The 14,620-nt window shown below is 39.4% G+C and overlaps 1 protein-coding gene across 1 annotated transcript; it reads left to right on the forward strand.

The window, feature by feature from the left end:
• Window positions 1-1,278: 1,278 nt before the first annotated feature.
• On the forward strand, window positions 1,279-8,091 carry UGCG (UDP-glucose ceramide glucosyltransferase; the record flags this gene model as incomplete). Its single annotated transcript, XM_008946121.1, has 7 exons — window positions 1,279-1,381; window positions 2,256-2,357; window positions 2,746-2,858; window positions 3,238-3,416; window positions 3,836-3,922; window positions 4,364-4,553; window positions 7,856-8,091. Coding segments are annotated over 7 exons (945 nt in total), but the record flags the coding sequence as incomplete, so codon positions are not given.
• Between the last annotated feature and the right edge of the window lie 6,529 nt (window positions 8,092-14,620).

Raw genomic sequence — 14,620 nt, forward strand, 5'->3', positions numbered from 1 at the left:
CCAACCCCTATGATTCTATGATACCTCACCAGTTGTTGCTAGGTAGGATAGTCTCCAAGCAACTTAAAAGTGTTAGGAAACAAGTAGTTAACAAAAGCATGCATCCCCTGTTCAACACTGCTCGACTGTGTAGTACAAGTGATAAGTCAGTCAGATGATGTCCTTGCTCTAAGGAGCTTACAACTTAAAGGAGAAATCTGTAAATGCGTGCTGCCTCCTTCACTGCTCGGTTTTACTGAAAATAAAGTGCATTGAGGTGATAGTATAGTGTAAGGGAGAATAAGAACTGTTTTGAGTAGTTGGGGCCCTTATTTACAACTGCTGTATCAGAGGTCCAAGAAACTTGTTTTTAATGAGTGAATCTTTAAATCTTGGACTTTAAAAATTACTTCTAGGTACCTTGAGCAGAAATTTGCACTTTCTGAATTTTAGTCTTTGGGTTTGAGCTCTAATAACTTAAAATAGTTAAGTAATTTTAACAGGGAGAGAGGAATGATATCAAGTAAGAAATATTCAAGTAATTGCTGTTAATGCAGAAACAGAAAATACCTCCATCAAAGCTTGCAAAGCTGTCTCAGAATGTTGAGTGATTCTTAAGATGCTATTTCCCCATCGTCAGCAGCTCCTGTTTAACAATCGTGTTGCTTGATTCTGAAACAGCTGCAGTCTTCCCTTACCTCTTGTAGATTTTTTTAACGTTATTTTATGAGTTAGGAAAAGACATATTATATGCATATCCATAATCTTGATCTTAGCTTTATTATACAATTAAGTGTATATATACTGGTCTCTCTAGGTTGTCCTCCAACTCTCTTCTGTGTATGCATCTACAAAGAAAAGGAAGGTGTAGTTCAGAGGTGTGCAGTCAAGTGTATCATAACATGATTACTTCAATTTTTTGTGTGCTCTAAGACTGAATTTAAGATTTATACGTTAGCAAAACAGAAGAATTTTATTCAAAAAATGTAAAAATTCTCTTGTATACCAGGATGTCTTGCTTCATACCTAATAAAAGTCCTTCTGGTAACAGGAAAACTAATGTTCCTCAGTATGGGAGTTTATTGGGGTACAGACTTGGATCTTTTTTCACACTGACTGTCTTGTACGTTAAAAAATAGTCTCATTTAGGTGCAACATAACCCCTTTGGTTTTCTTTTTATTTCTGTAACAGTGTTCTATTTTTTCAGTGTGGTACTCTGTTAGGCTTTATTCCCTAGATTATGTTGATATTAAGTGTGTGTAAATATATATGTGTGTATACATTTTTGTTCTTACTAGTATGAAGTACTACTCTGTGTACAAGATCATGATGATCCAGCTATTGATGTGTGCAAAAAGCTCCTTGGCAAATACCCTAATGTTGATGCCAGATTATTCATAGGTAAGCAGTGGAACTCAAAGGTGAGACTCTTACTTGCATAATGTTTTTGGATCTTCAGCTCCATATACAGTATCCAAAAATAGTCGTCACGTTCAGCCCATGTTGGTTCTGTAGCTTAGTCATCTGTTCAGGGTAAAGAAGTAAGTCTGTAGTCACAATCTGTGACATCAACCCAGAAAACCTCTAGGAAGCATGATTTATACAACCCCTCCAACTTTCCTTCTAAATGTGAAAGAGCAGTTTAAGTCCTGTCTTTTCACTGAACTAAATGTGAAGGAAGTGACTTGGAGTTGTGGCTATAGTTGAGATTGAGGTCCTGCAACAGTCCCTTTTCTTGAGCTTGGATTGTAGGGCTCTTTCTTCACCTTGCATTTGAATCAGACGGGGGAAGGGATATTAGAATTAGGTAGTAGAATGTCTTTTTTTGACATGAAACTGGACAATGTCTGTCAATTGGAAGCAAAAGAGCATGTCTCACTATTCTGCTCCTTTTTCTTTTTTTTGTAAAACTATTGTAGAGTCTAACATTCATAACCAGTAGTCTTAATAAAAGGCAGATAATATTTCTTACAAAAACATAGTAATATGCCTTGCAGTTCTACTGCCCTTTGAACTGCATTAACCTTATTACCCTGCAATTTTGAAGAAGCATTTGATTACTTTTTCCTTTTTCATTCTCTGTGTAATTGTCATAAGACCTAAAATGTAGAAGTGACAGAATATTGAAATTTTAATGCTTTGTATAAAAGTGAACTGTAAAAGTTGATGAGTAAACATTTACTGTTCTTCAGTATATATAAATAGTTCGGGTATTGAATTTGAATTCTAAAAAAAATCCTATACATCATTTGTGTATGATGATTGGTTCTTTTAGGTGGCAAGAAAGTTGGCATCAACCCCAAGATTAACAACTTAATGCCTGGCTATGAAGTTGCCAAATATGATCTCATATGGATTTGTGATAGTGGAATCAGAGGTGGGTGTGTGCTGCAATCTGCTGACTGTCACATTGCTCTTATTGCCTGTAGGCAAGCAGTTTTTGCACTTTGTTTTGACTGAGAATGCAAGTAGAAATGAAAGTTAAAAATCTGGAGGTACTTTCATGGCATAAAAATCTTTAATCCCTTATTAAGATGAAAATACCATTATAAAAAAAAAGTGTTCAAACTTTCCATTGTATTTGTTGTTGGTCATAATAAAGTTAACCATTTATTTCTCTGAATCTTTGTTCCTCCAAAATACTGTGCTTTGAAGTATATGTGCTCTTGATATTGGTAACAGAGTGAGAATGATTTCTCTACAGTAGTCTGCTAATGACAAAATTGCTCAAGGAATTGTCTTTTTTTTTTTTTTTTGTCACGTAGTAACGCCAGACACACTGACAGATATGGCCAATCAAATGACTGAAAAAGTAGGCTTGGTCCATGGGCTTCCCTATGTTGCAGACAGGCAGGGGTTTGCTGCTACTCTTGAACAGGTGAGTGCAATGTTGGTTTATTGTTGTTTTTTTGGTTCTTTTTAAGACCTCACTGGCGAAAATTTAGATAGTGCCTCTTGCACATTTTGAGTGAAGAAATGTTTAACTTCAGCTGCAGTCACGTGCTTCAAACTAGTTAATAAGTGGATTTAAAACCTGCTTACAGATTTATAAAAACACAGCTGATGCTACTACTAGATTTCTCAGATCTGATGGTAAACTAGATTTTAGATGGGTGGTAGAGAACTTCCCAAATATACTGTCATAACTGGCCATGTCTAGCACTTCTTCCCTATGCCACATTTTTTGAGGAAAAAGTTGTCAGTGAGTAGTACTTTCATAAATACATATTTTTAAAAGCCTTTTCTTGGTTTGGCAGGTTTATTTTGGAACTTCACATCCAAGGTCATATATCTCAGCCAACTTAACTGGCTTTAAGTGTGTGACAGGAATGTCCTGCTTGATGAGGAAGGATGTCTTGGACCAAGCTGGAGGGCTGATAGCTTTTGCACAGTATATTGCTGAGGATTACTTTATGGCCAAAGCTATTGCTGACCGGTAAGATGAGCATGAACTGGGCGTGTTGTTTCAAGTACTGTTTAAATCTTGCTTGTTTTTTTTAACCACATGGTACATACTGTAACTGTTCAGGTCAGCTGCACATGTATACAGCAAATATACTTATGATGTGTCCTTTGTCTTATCAATATAGACTTCTAGAAGTAATCAAGCTATATAATTTTCAATTCCTTCAGAAAAAAAGTCTCTGAGAACTTGGTTTAATTACTTTTCAAGTGGTATTTGCTCTTTTTCAATGAAGATACCTGGTAAAATACACTTTATTTTTTTGCTTATACCAATTGTAATAATATGACACATCAAAGAAACTTTTCAAGCCTAATAAAATTCTTGGGTGTTTGTTCTGTATATTGGGGTTTTTTTTGCATGGTTTTTATAATAACAAATTAATCTTTCAGGGGTTGGAAGTTCGCCATGGCCACACAAGTTGCAATGCAAAACTCCGGTTCATACTCTATTTCTCAGTTTCAGTCCAGAATGATCAGGTAAAATTTTAATCTTTGCTTCCTCTCCCACACACCCATGTCACCTGCTTGTGATGCAGTATGAAAGAGTATGCACTTTTCAAGCTAATTTGATCTAGTGTCCAGAGTGCTGAAGTTCAATTCACAGCTTGATGCATGCTTCTTTCAATACTGGGAGAGGTGCACTGGCTTTCCCCAGAAGCGTGTGTGAGTGATTTAAGTATTAAAACAAACAAACAAACGCAACAACCTAAAAAAAACCACAAAGCTTTAGTACCTTTTAAATGCTAGATGTAGGATCTTTGAAAGGGAGAATCTTTGCCCTATTTTATTTGGAGGTGTAAATTAAATGAGATTAAACAGACTTTGTCAGAAAAGACCATGATGGCGCATCATTTGAGGGGGGATAGGAGGATGTAAAGAATAATGCACAGTCAGACCTAATTTGTTTTTCTTTTCTAGATGGGCCAAACTGCGAATTAATATGTTGCCTGCCACAATAATTTGTGAGCCAATCTCCGAGTGCTTTGTTGCCAGTCTAGTTATTGGATGGGCGGCTCATCATGTATTTAAATGGGATATAATGGTATTTTTCATGTGTCACTGCTTGGCATGGTTTATATTTGACTACATTCAACTAAAAGGTGTTCAGGTATGTAGTGTCACTTTTTCTGGACATTATTAAAGTTACTAGTGCTATCTACTTCAACCAAAAGCTAAGCCTAATTATAACAGCAAAATAATTATCTTGGCATCAGGGAAATGACAAGTCAGATCCTGTCACTTCTCAGTCTTACAGCTTCAGTTATAGTAGCATGAGAAGGATTAAGAGTCTTGATTGTAACTTTTCTGTATGCACCTGCTTCTGTCTGGGCCCTGAAAGTTTGTGTATCTGTCCCCTTAATCTTCACATTTCCAGTTTGCTCTACCTAGTCCTATCCAGAAATTTTAAACTACTTTTAACAGTAGAGGAACAGCAGTTTTGTGGGATTCTTTTTTCTTTTATCTTAGTTGTCACTTTGTCTTGTATTGAGGGGAATATGTGTGTGTGTGTATATATATATGAGATAACCGGAGCCAACAGGGAAACATTGGTGAAATACCTCAAAGGATTTAAGGGGAGTTCCTCTAAAAGAGTGACATGGCTGAGAGCCCAGCTTCAGTACCTCTACATCAATGCACACATCATGGGCAACAAACAGGAGGAGTTAGAAGCCAGCATATTGCTAGAAAGCTATGCTGTGGTTGTTACTGACACTCGGTGGGATGGATACCATGACCGGAGTGCAGCTGTTGATGGCTACAGGCTATTCAGAAGGGACAGGTGAGGAAGGAGGGGCAGAGGAATTGCCCTCTGTGTCAAGAAAAGGATAGGGTATGAAGAGCTGTCTCTGAAGAGTAGCCACAAGCAGGTCAAAAGCTTGTGAGTAAGAGTTAGAGACTGAGGCAACAAAGGGAATCTTGTGGTTGGTGTCTGCTACAGGCTGTGGAATCGAGGGGAACCTATTGATGAAACTTTGGTACTTCAACTACAGGTGGCTTCCTGCACGCAGGCTTTTGTCCTCCTGGGGGACTTCAACCACCCTGACATCTGCTGGAAATACAGCATAGCAAGCTCTAGGCAATCCAGGAGACTCCTGGAATGCGTGGAGAATAACTTCTTAAGCCAGATAATAGACAGCCCTACCAGAAGGGATGCCATAATGGATCTGATGGTCACCAGTGCAAGTGATGGTGTCAAGATTGGAGGTGGTCTGGGCTGCAGTGATCCTGAGCTAGTGGAGTTCACAGTCCTGAGGGATGTGGGTCAAGCAGAGTAAAGTCAAGACCCTGAATGTTAGGAAAGCAGAATTCCACTTCTTCAAGGAATTAGTCAGTAGGAGCACTGAGAAAGTCCCCTCAGGGATAAAAAATGCAGAACAGAGCTGGCACACCTTTAAGGATGTTTCCATAGAGTGCAAGAGCTCCAGGTGTAAGAAATCAGACAACAAAGGCAAGTGGCCAAGTTGAGACATTCTGATCAAAGTAAAGGGCAAGCAGGAACTGCACAGGCAGCGGAAGCAGGGACAGGTATCCTGGGAGGAGTACAGGGACACTGACTGTGTGCAGGGATGGGGTCAGGCAGGCCAAGACGTGGCTGGAGCTGAACTTGGCAAGGGATACAAAGGGTATTAAGAAGGGCTGCTACAGGTATGTCAGCCAGAAAAGGAAGGTCAAGGAAAGCTTACCCACCCCTTGATGAGCAGGACTGGCAAACTGCCAGCAACAGATGAGGAGAAGGCTGAGGAACTCAACTTTTTTGCCTTGGTCTTCACTGGCCCCCTCTCTTCTCACATCTCCTGAGCTGATGGGTCACAAGACAGCAACCAAGGGGCCAAAGTCCCTCCCACTGTAAGAGAAGTCGATTGAGAGCATCCTTGCGGAGAGGGACTTGGGGGCACTGGTGGATGAAAAGCTGGACATGAGCCAGCAATGAGAAGGCTGAGGAACTCAACTTTTTTGCCTTGGTCTTCACTGGCCCCCTCTCTTCTCACATCTCCTGAGCTGATGGGTCACAAGACAGCAACCAAGGGGCCAAAGTCCCTCCCACTGTAAGAGAAGTCGATTGAGAGCATCCTTGCGGAGAGGGACTTGGGGGCACTGGTGGATGAAAAGCTGGACATGAGCCAGCAATGTGCACTCACAGCCCAGAAGGCCAGTCACACCCTGGGCTGCATCAAAAGTGTGGCCAGCAGGTCAAGGGAGATCACTCTTCCCCTCTACTCTGCTTTGCTGAGACCCCACCTGGAGTACTGTGTCTAGCTCTGGAGTCCTTGGTACAGGGAGCGCTGTTGGATTGGGTCTAGAGGAGGATCATGATGATGAGCAGAGGGCTGGAACACCTCTCCTGTGAAGAAAGGCTGAAAAGGTTTGGGTTCTTCAGCCTGGAGAAGAGAGACCTTATTGCAGCCTTTCAGTACTTGAAGTGGGCCTAAAAGAAAGACAAACATTTTAGCAGGGCCTGTTATAATAGGACAAGGGGTGATGGTTTTAAACTGAAAGAGGGTGGACTTAGACTAGCTAAAGGAAGAGATCTTTTACAATGAGTGTGGTGAAACACTGGCACAGGTTGCCCAGAGAGGTGTTAGATGCCCCACTGCTGTAAAAATTCAAGGTCACGTTGGACAGGGCACTGAGCAACCTGATTGGCTTGAAGATGTCCCTGCTCACTCTGGGGGGTTGGACTGGATGAGCTTGAAAGGTCCCTTCCAACCCAAGCTGTTACATGTTTTTTTGATTTATTGAGGTGTATATGTACTCCTAAGCACATTTTTCACTCTATTTTGGTAAAAGTGGCCTTACAGGATAGCTGTAGCTTACTTGTAAAAACAATCTTCCCTTCACTACAAGTGAGGTCTCAAAACTTTTTAAAATCAGAACAGAATTTGCGCTTCTAATGCCACAGGAATTATTTATGCTACTTTGCTGCTGTGCCTGGATTCCATACAAATCTGATCCATAATTACATGCCAATTTAAACCTATCAAATGTTCCATCAGACTCAAAAAATATTGTTTTGTTGGTCATTACACATAATGGCAATAAAGGAAGTTATACCTTGTGTGTGTTCTGCCTAGGTGCTGTTCTTCTGGCATCTGTGGCCAAAATCCAGTGTCAGCTTGAACACAGTTTTACAAAACTTGTAGAAGAAAAAAGTGAAATTGTCACACTTCTCCCTTGCATTTTGCTCTACATGCAAGTCTCTTTTCAAACCTTCTGGGTCATTCTGCCAAGTGCCTCATGTAATCATATCTTGAACAGGAAAATACGAAAAAAAAAACCTGTGCAATTGATATATGTCTGTATAATAAGCTTTAGAATAGTTTTATCTGTAACACAGTTGTTTCAAATAACTTTAAATTAGTTTCTTTTGGATAGTCATTGTGCTTAAATACTTGTTTTTTATGTTCCTAGGGTGGTGCCCTGTGTTTCTCAAAACTTGATTATGCAGTAGCTTGGTTCATCAGAGAATCCATGACGATATATATTTTCTTGTCTGCTTTGTGGGACCCCACTATTAGCTGGAGGACAGGACGCTACAGGTTGCGTTGTGGAGGCACTGCGGAAGAAATTCTTGATGTATAGCCACAACTTTAATTGTGAATGTCATAAAGAGGAGGGGGGAAGAGAAGTATTATAAATTGTTTATATAAATACTTTAAAGAAAATCTACCTTAAGTAGTTTTATTACTTGTATGTTTTCGTATCTGTTCTTTAATTTATTTTTGCATGGCACTTGCATCTGTGAAAATACAGCTGCAGTCTTGGCCAAACGATACCTTGCTCCTGTGTACAAATAGAAATGGAGAGAGTTGGTCCTGACATACACTTTCTATAAGAATGCTCTGCAGTAAACTCTTATTAAAAAAAAAAAAAGTATCGTCCGGGATGTGAACAGCTTCTTACTCCATGGTCTGCTAGCTTAACCAATCCAGGGTTCATAGTGCTGTTTTCCAGCTGGATTGTACAAGTCTGTATCTAGCAAAATCAGCAGGACAGCTGATTTCTGGTTTATTCCACTAAATTGAGCTAGTAGCAGGACCTTGGGAAAGAAGCTCTTAAATGCTTTATGCCTACCTCTTGTAGCTGCTGCAGAACAAAATGAACGGAAAGGTAAAAATGCTTTGCAAAAACAAACTAAAGTTGGAGCCTAGTGTTTATATGTATATATGAAATACTTCAGTCTTTGCAGTGAACCAAAAGTGGACTGAGTTTGACAGAGTGAGTTGGAAGGAACTGCTGGTCTGGCATGTATTGTGGGGATCTTTTGGCCAACTCTGATCTGGTTCTGTCTCGAACCTTGTTAAGCACTGTGCTGTAACTAGCCAAGCTGGTCCCTTTCAATATATCCATCTTTTTTTTAAGGGGTGTTTGTTTTTCCCTGTGAGTGAATGCATTGATGGATGGGTGTCTGTGTGTGTGTGACATAGTAGGGGGTAGAAGGGAGCAGAAATACATTTCAGAAACATTTCACATGAGCTATTTTCTTACACAATGTCTTAAGAATGTAACTTGATGATGCAGGTATTTAATGTCTTTTTAAAATTGAACATACATACCTATACTAGTCATAATTAAGTATTCAATTGCAGTAGATATTGTGAATATATTAAAGGGCCAGGTAGGTTTGCTGTTACTGACTAAAATTGTAATTTCAATTTAAATATAAGACTAAGTCTACTCTTGGCTTTTTGCCTTCTACCATTAGTGTAGCCTTCAAATTGGACTTTCGTATTCCAGTGGTATGACTAAAAGGACTACATTATAACGCATGCCATGTGTTTTCCCCCCCGCCTCTGCTCCCTGTAGCTTTGTTCCCAACCTCATTGTGAGACTTCCTGATTTGTGGTGAACTGGACTTGTTTTCTTTGAACACGTTTTAATTAAACATAGCAAAGTTGGAGAGAAAAGTTGCATAAGCCTTTTGTTTTTATATTTGTATTTATGCCGCTTTACTTTTCTTCATATGGAATAGCATATTGTCACCATGAGTGTGAGCTGCTAATTACAAGGCTAATGCCAACAAAGCAGCTTTAAAAGCTGGATGATAACGTGTAGCGTATTAGCAATAATGGCTTGTATTTATAAAAATGGACATTTTTACCTTACTGAGCCAATCCCTTACCTGTCATATGCTACACGAGTGTAATATGTATGTATGTGTCATAAAACACACTCTGGGCCAAAACGCTTAATCTACCTTAACAGCTCTTTTGCCTTATGGTACCATGGAACTATTTTAACTGGCATTTCTTTATGAACAAAGGCTTTTGTTGCATGCTTCATTCTTTTCATGTGAATCAGGAGGAAGCACTTTTCCTGAGGAAGGCTGCACTCTGAAAACTAGTCTAGTTGTGAACCACAAAAACATTGTTTTTCATGTAGTTGAATTTTCCTGACAATGTTTGTATCTTTGTTTCATGAAGCTTGATACCATTCATTGCACTGCTAAAGTGAAGCTTAGCTTGCAACCTAGCTTTATGCTGATTTCTGTGCAGGCAATGAAACAGAACCAAACAAGGCTGAACAGACTTAATTTCAAAAAAATACTAGGTGGGGATAATTGTTAAACAAGTACTTTTGTATTAATAGAGCCATCTTTGGTCACAAAATAAAGCTTTACTTAAGCAAATAGTTTCTTTGGGCTATTTTGTTGATTATATAATGGAAACCAACATATTGTAGAAAATGCTGCAACAGAACTTCTTGAAGTTAAAAATGGCTAATGTAAAGTTGCGTTGATCTACAGATGTGTAGAATATACCATGTTTACTTAAAATCACTGTCTTGATTTTTTTTTCTTTTATTTTATTTAAAAATTTTGAATACAATCTGCTTGGAATACAAGTGGGTTTTTTTCCTTCATTCAATAATGCTTTAACAGGACACCCTTAAGTATTTGTGGCAGTTTTGATAGATTTGTCTTCTAATTAACCTTTACATTAATAAACAGATGTGCCTTTCTTTTGAGGATTTTTTTACACCTGGACCATCAATTTTGGAGTCTCTTTTGTTAAAAAATAACTCACTTGTGCAAAACCTCATTTTGAGTTATTCTTAGTTTTTCAGAATAACTTTAGTGCATAAAAAGCTCACAACAGATAGCTCCCTATCTATTGTAACTAGTCAGCCTAAATAAACATTTTAGAGATGGATATTTTGCCACAAAAAAACTTGACATTGAGGAGTAGTGTTGGTATACGGCTTTGATGTACTCTCTGAAGAAAGCACTCTGTGCTTGTGCTGTCATCTGACTTGGCTTTTTCTTATCTCTTCCCTAACGCCTAAGATTTTCATGTGAAACTTAAGAGACTGCACATATAATGGAGTTGTTGGAATCTGGGGAGCATGGCAGAAACAAACACCACTGGAACCATGTGAAAACTAGTTATAGAAACTTAAATATTCTTGAGTCTATTTTGTGCTCAATACATTTGCAGCCACACGGCTCAATACCTATATCCCCTTTCCTGAGTACTGTTACTGTTTTCCTGCCTACTATTAAATAATGTTTTGATTTTATTCTGTGCTTTCAAATGAAGTCTTTCCTGCTTGATTTCCTTTCGTTGCCATTCTTCAGTCTTCTGATACTGACTGCTGACTACCTGCGTGTCCTCTGTCTGTCTTGTCAAAAAAAAAAAGTTTGTCTCCTTCTAAATGCCTGCTTGTTCATCTTAAAGGCATCTTTTAATCCTCACACCTAAATTCTGATCATCTGATTTTAAGGTGGGTTTGAGCTCTGTCTGTTCTTGGTTTGAACTGGTTCCCCTACAGTTGTGACACCAATTCTAGCTATTGAGGCTAAGGAAACAAAGTTTTCTACGTCAATAGATAACCTTTTTATAGTTACACAAAGTGACTCCAGCTTAAATACTCTCCAGGCTTGTGTAAATCGTAACACTTGGAAGAGAGGAGGGCAGTGTATGGAATATCAATAACTTGAAAAATAATCCAGATTTTGGATCTGAGAATGCAAATACTGAAGTTCCTAACTCATCAGATTATATTGCATGGGCTTACTTCTTGTGTATTCAGAGGGAATGCACAAGTTTAATTTAAAGTCTTTTCTTAGCTCTTCAGATCAATTAACTGTTATTGGGCAGTTCTGTCATGATATCAAGTGCTGCATATCTGAACAGATGAGAACTTCCACCAGGAAAGTTGTCTCCACTTTCATACTGGCTTTGGAGAAGGCATGTATTTTTCCTACTGCAGTGTTGTACAACTGCACTATAACTTAGATTAGTAATCTGGGCTGTGCTTTTTTTTAAAAAAGAAAAGATAAAAAAACCCAAACAAAACCCCAGCAACACAAAAAAAAAAAACATCCAACCAATGAAACAACCAGCCAAACAAAAAAAACCAAAGCAAAAAACAAACCCTGAAACAAAAACAACACAAAACCCACAAACCCACAACAATGCACAACCCCCAAACACCCCACAGAATCAGCACGTGCTGGCTTTGTGTATCCTATAGGTCCTGAGCATTTGAATTTGAACTATTTTAAAAGGCATTACTTCTGCATAGCTACTGGAGAGGTCTGTGTTAAAGAGCCTGGGTACTTGTTTCATGTAGGTAGGTAGTGTTGACAATATTGCAGATCTTTGCTGAAAATGTTTCCTCTTTTATATTGCAGTTTCTACTGACAGCTGGCTCTTTTCAGTTATAAATCTACATGTACACAAATATCCTGTTCTGCCTTCAATCCATCTCGTGTGACTGAGCAATCTCTCTGGATCCTAAGGCTTTGTCTGTGGTAGCTATAACCTTACACAGTTATGTCAACTGTTTCCTTTTTAAAAGAACTTCTAGGTTAGTGTCTTGTATATGTTTTTCTAACTGCTGAAGTCCTGCAGTCTGTACATGGAGACAAGTCTCTTGTCTTCATGCTTAGCCTAGGTTAAAGCAGCTAATCCTGTAAACTTAATCCTGTAAACTTACTCCTGTAAACTCAGAAGCTGTAAAAAAAAAAAAAAAAAAAAAAAAAATCTAGTACTTCCCCAGCACAGCTTTTGGAATGCTTCATTTCTTAAAATCTCAGCAGATCAAGAGTGAGCTGCTGCTTAACTGTGGTTCATGCCTCTTGAGGAGAATATGCTTCCTCTTCCTGATCTTAATCAACATTAAGTATTTATCTAAATGTTGGTGTGACTGTAGATGATCACTTGTGAGCTGTCTGGGTTGCACCTCTTAACTGAAGTTTGTGGATTGCTGTTTGTTTCTATCTCATCTCTTCGTACATCCCCCCAGCTCTTTTTTACTGTTGCTGACAGGAAGGAAGGGCCTCAGCTGAACCCATGTGCTAGCTGGAATTAATGGCCATTTTATATGTGGCCCACTTGTGGGTGAATGGGAGAGGTCAGGCTCGTGTGCCTGTGCAGGAAGCTGGTAAGCTCACTGGGAGCATGAAACAGGAGCTGTCAAAAGAAATCTGTTCACTGGACTTTCACATGAAGTGAGTTATTGTTCCTGACTTGAGCTTTGCATCCTCTGGGCGTGTGTTAAACTTAGATCTACTCACAGGGTCACAGTGAGCTCGAGTGAATCTAAAGCTCTGCTAGTCTTCCCCCTCTGTCCCTTACTGTATGAGTACCTTTTCCTCTTTGCCTGCTGCCTAGAAAAATGTATTTTTATGTATTCAATAGAAACTTAATTTTGGTGGCAATGGCTCCTTCCTTTCTCTGATACCAAAACACTGGGACAAGTGCCAAGACAACAGAAGACCTGTACAGTACACATGTAAAATGCAGTAATGCAATCAAAACTGATCATCTAATCCTGTGGAAATGAGAAAATGTGGAGGAGCCTTTGGGAGAGTCTACCAGTATACATGGTTATTTTTCTACTCACACATGCATACAGTTACATATAAATTTATATGTGTGTACACTTCTATGTATGAACTTCTATATATAATTATACGTACTAACACAAAAATAAAACTTTGTAAGAAGCCTTGAATTTGACAAGTCTGTTCTCTTCTGTAGGTGGACCCAACAGGTAAAATAATGTTTTTCTGATGTAAATACCCAGCAGCTCAAAGTTAAATAAATCATGAGCCACTGGGGCTATTACCCAGTTTCATTTAACCTCTCAGTAAGCACAGAAGAAAGCTCAAAAAATATCAGAGGTGTGTTGATGTTGTTGGTTTTTTTTTTGGACTCTTACAAGCTTGAACAATGTCTTATTTGTCTAGCCTTTTGGGTCATCTCAGTAAGTCCCCACTGAGTGAGAATTTGGAGACTCTGCTTCCTTAGCTAGCAGACCCCAAAATCTGAGCATGCCAAGGAACCTATTTCTGTCCCTTACCTCATTTCTATTCAATTTCTGTAGCTTTTGGGTGCTTTGGCCACGTGTTAGGTAAGAAAAGTAACATAGAGGTGAAACCTTGGAAATGTTTTAAGGGTTCTTGTTTACAGAGAGGCTGAGACCTCTGGTATGTTCCTCAAGGCTAGCTCTGTAGAATTAGCCTGTTTCCCTTAAATTCTATGGATCTTTTGGCAAGATCTGTTTTAGGGCTCTGTCATGTGGCTGGCAAAGGAGGAAGGCAAGCCAGCAAGGGTTGCTGCCCAGCCTGCAGCAGAGTAGCAAGATATGAGAATTTGCAGCTGTTGTCTCCCCATTACAGACACTTGAAGACCTTCACATTTTGGCTCCCCATGTCTTGGGAGATTCAGTTGCATGCAGATTGCTGCAGATGACTTGTAGAAAACAATGGCTTTTCACTGTTGGCAGAATGGAGAGGGGCCCACAGCTGGAGCAGAAAGATCGGGATCTTCCCCAAGTTCTGCGGCGTCTTCAGCAGCAGATTTTATTTAAGATGACATTTACTCTTGAAACAGCTGCTGGTGAGTTTCTTTACTGTGAAGGGTCCCTGCTGATGCTGTGGGATGTGAGAGGCCCATTTGTCTAAAGCAGGCAGTGCGTCAGGGAGGGAGAAGGGAGCTGGCAGGTAATGCTGTCTTGCCACAACAACCTGTCTAACCCTGGTGGGTATGGGCTAGGAACCTTCACACCATTAGATACTAGAACAGCACAGGTTTAACATGGTATGTTTCAGGCAACCTCCTGCAATTATGATAACAATTAAGCAGAGTTGTGTAGCATGTGGTCAATGATGATAGCATGTGACTATAAAGTGTATCTCACCGCTGTGCAGACTGACACAAACAATGA

Source organism: Merops nubicus, unplaced genomic scaffold, assembly GCF_000691845.1.
Source record: "Merops nubicus isolate BGI_N331 unplaced genomic scaffold, ASM69184v1 scaffold26048, whole genome shotgun sequence".
Lineage (NCBI taxonomy): Eukaryota > Metazoa > Chordata > Aves > Coraciiformes > Meropidae > Merops > Merops nubicus.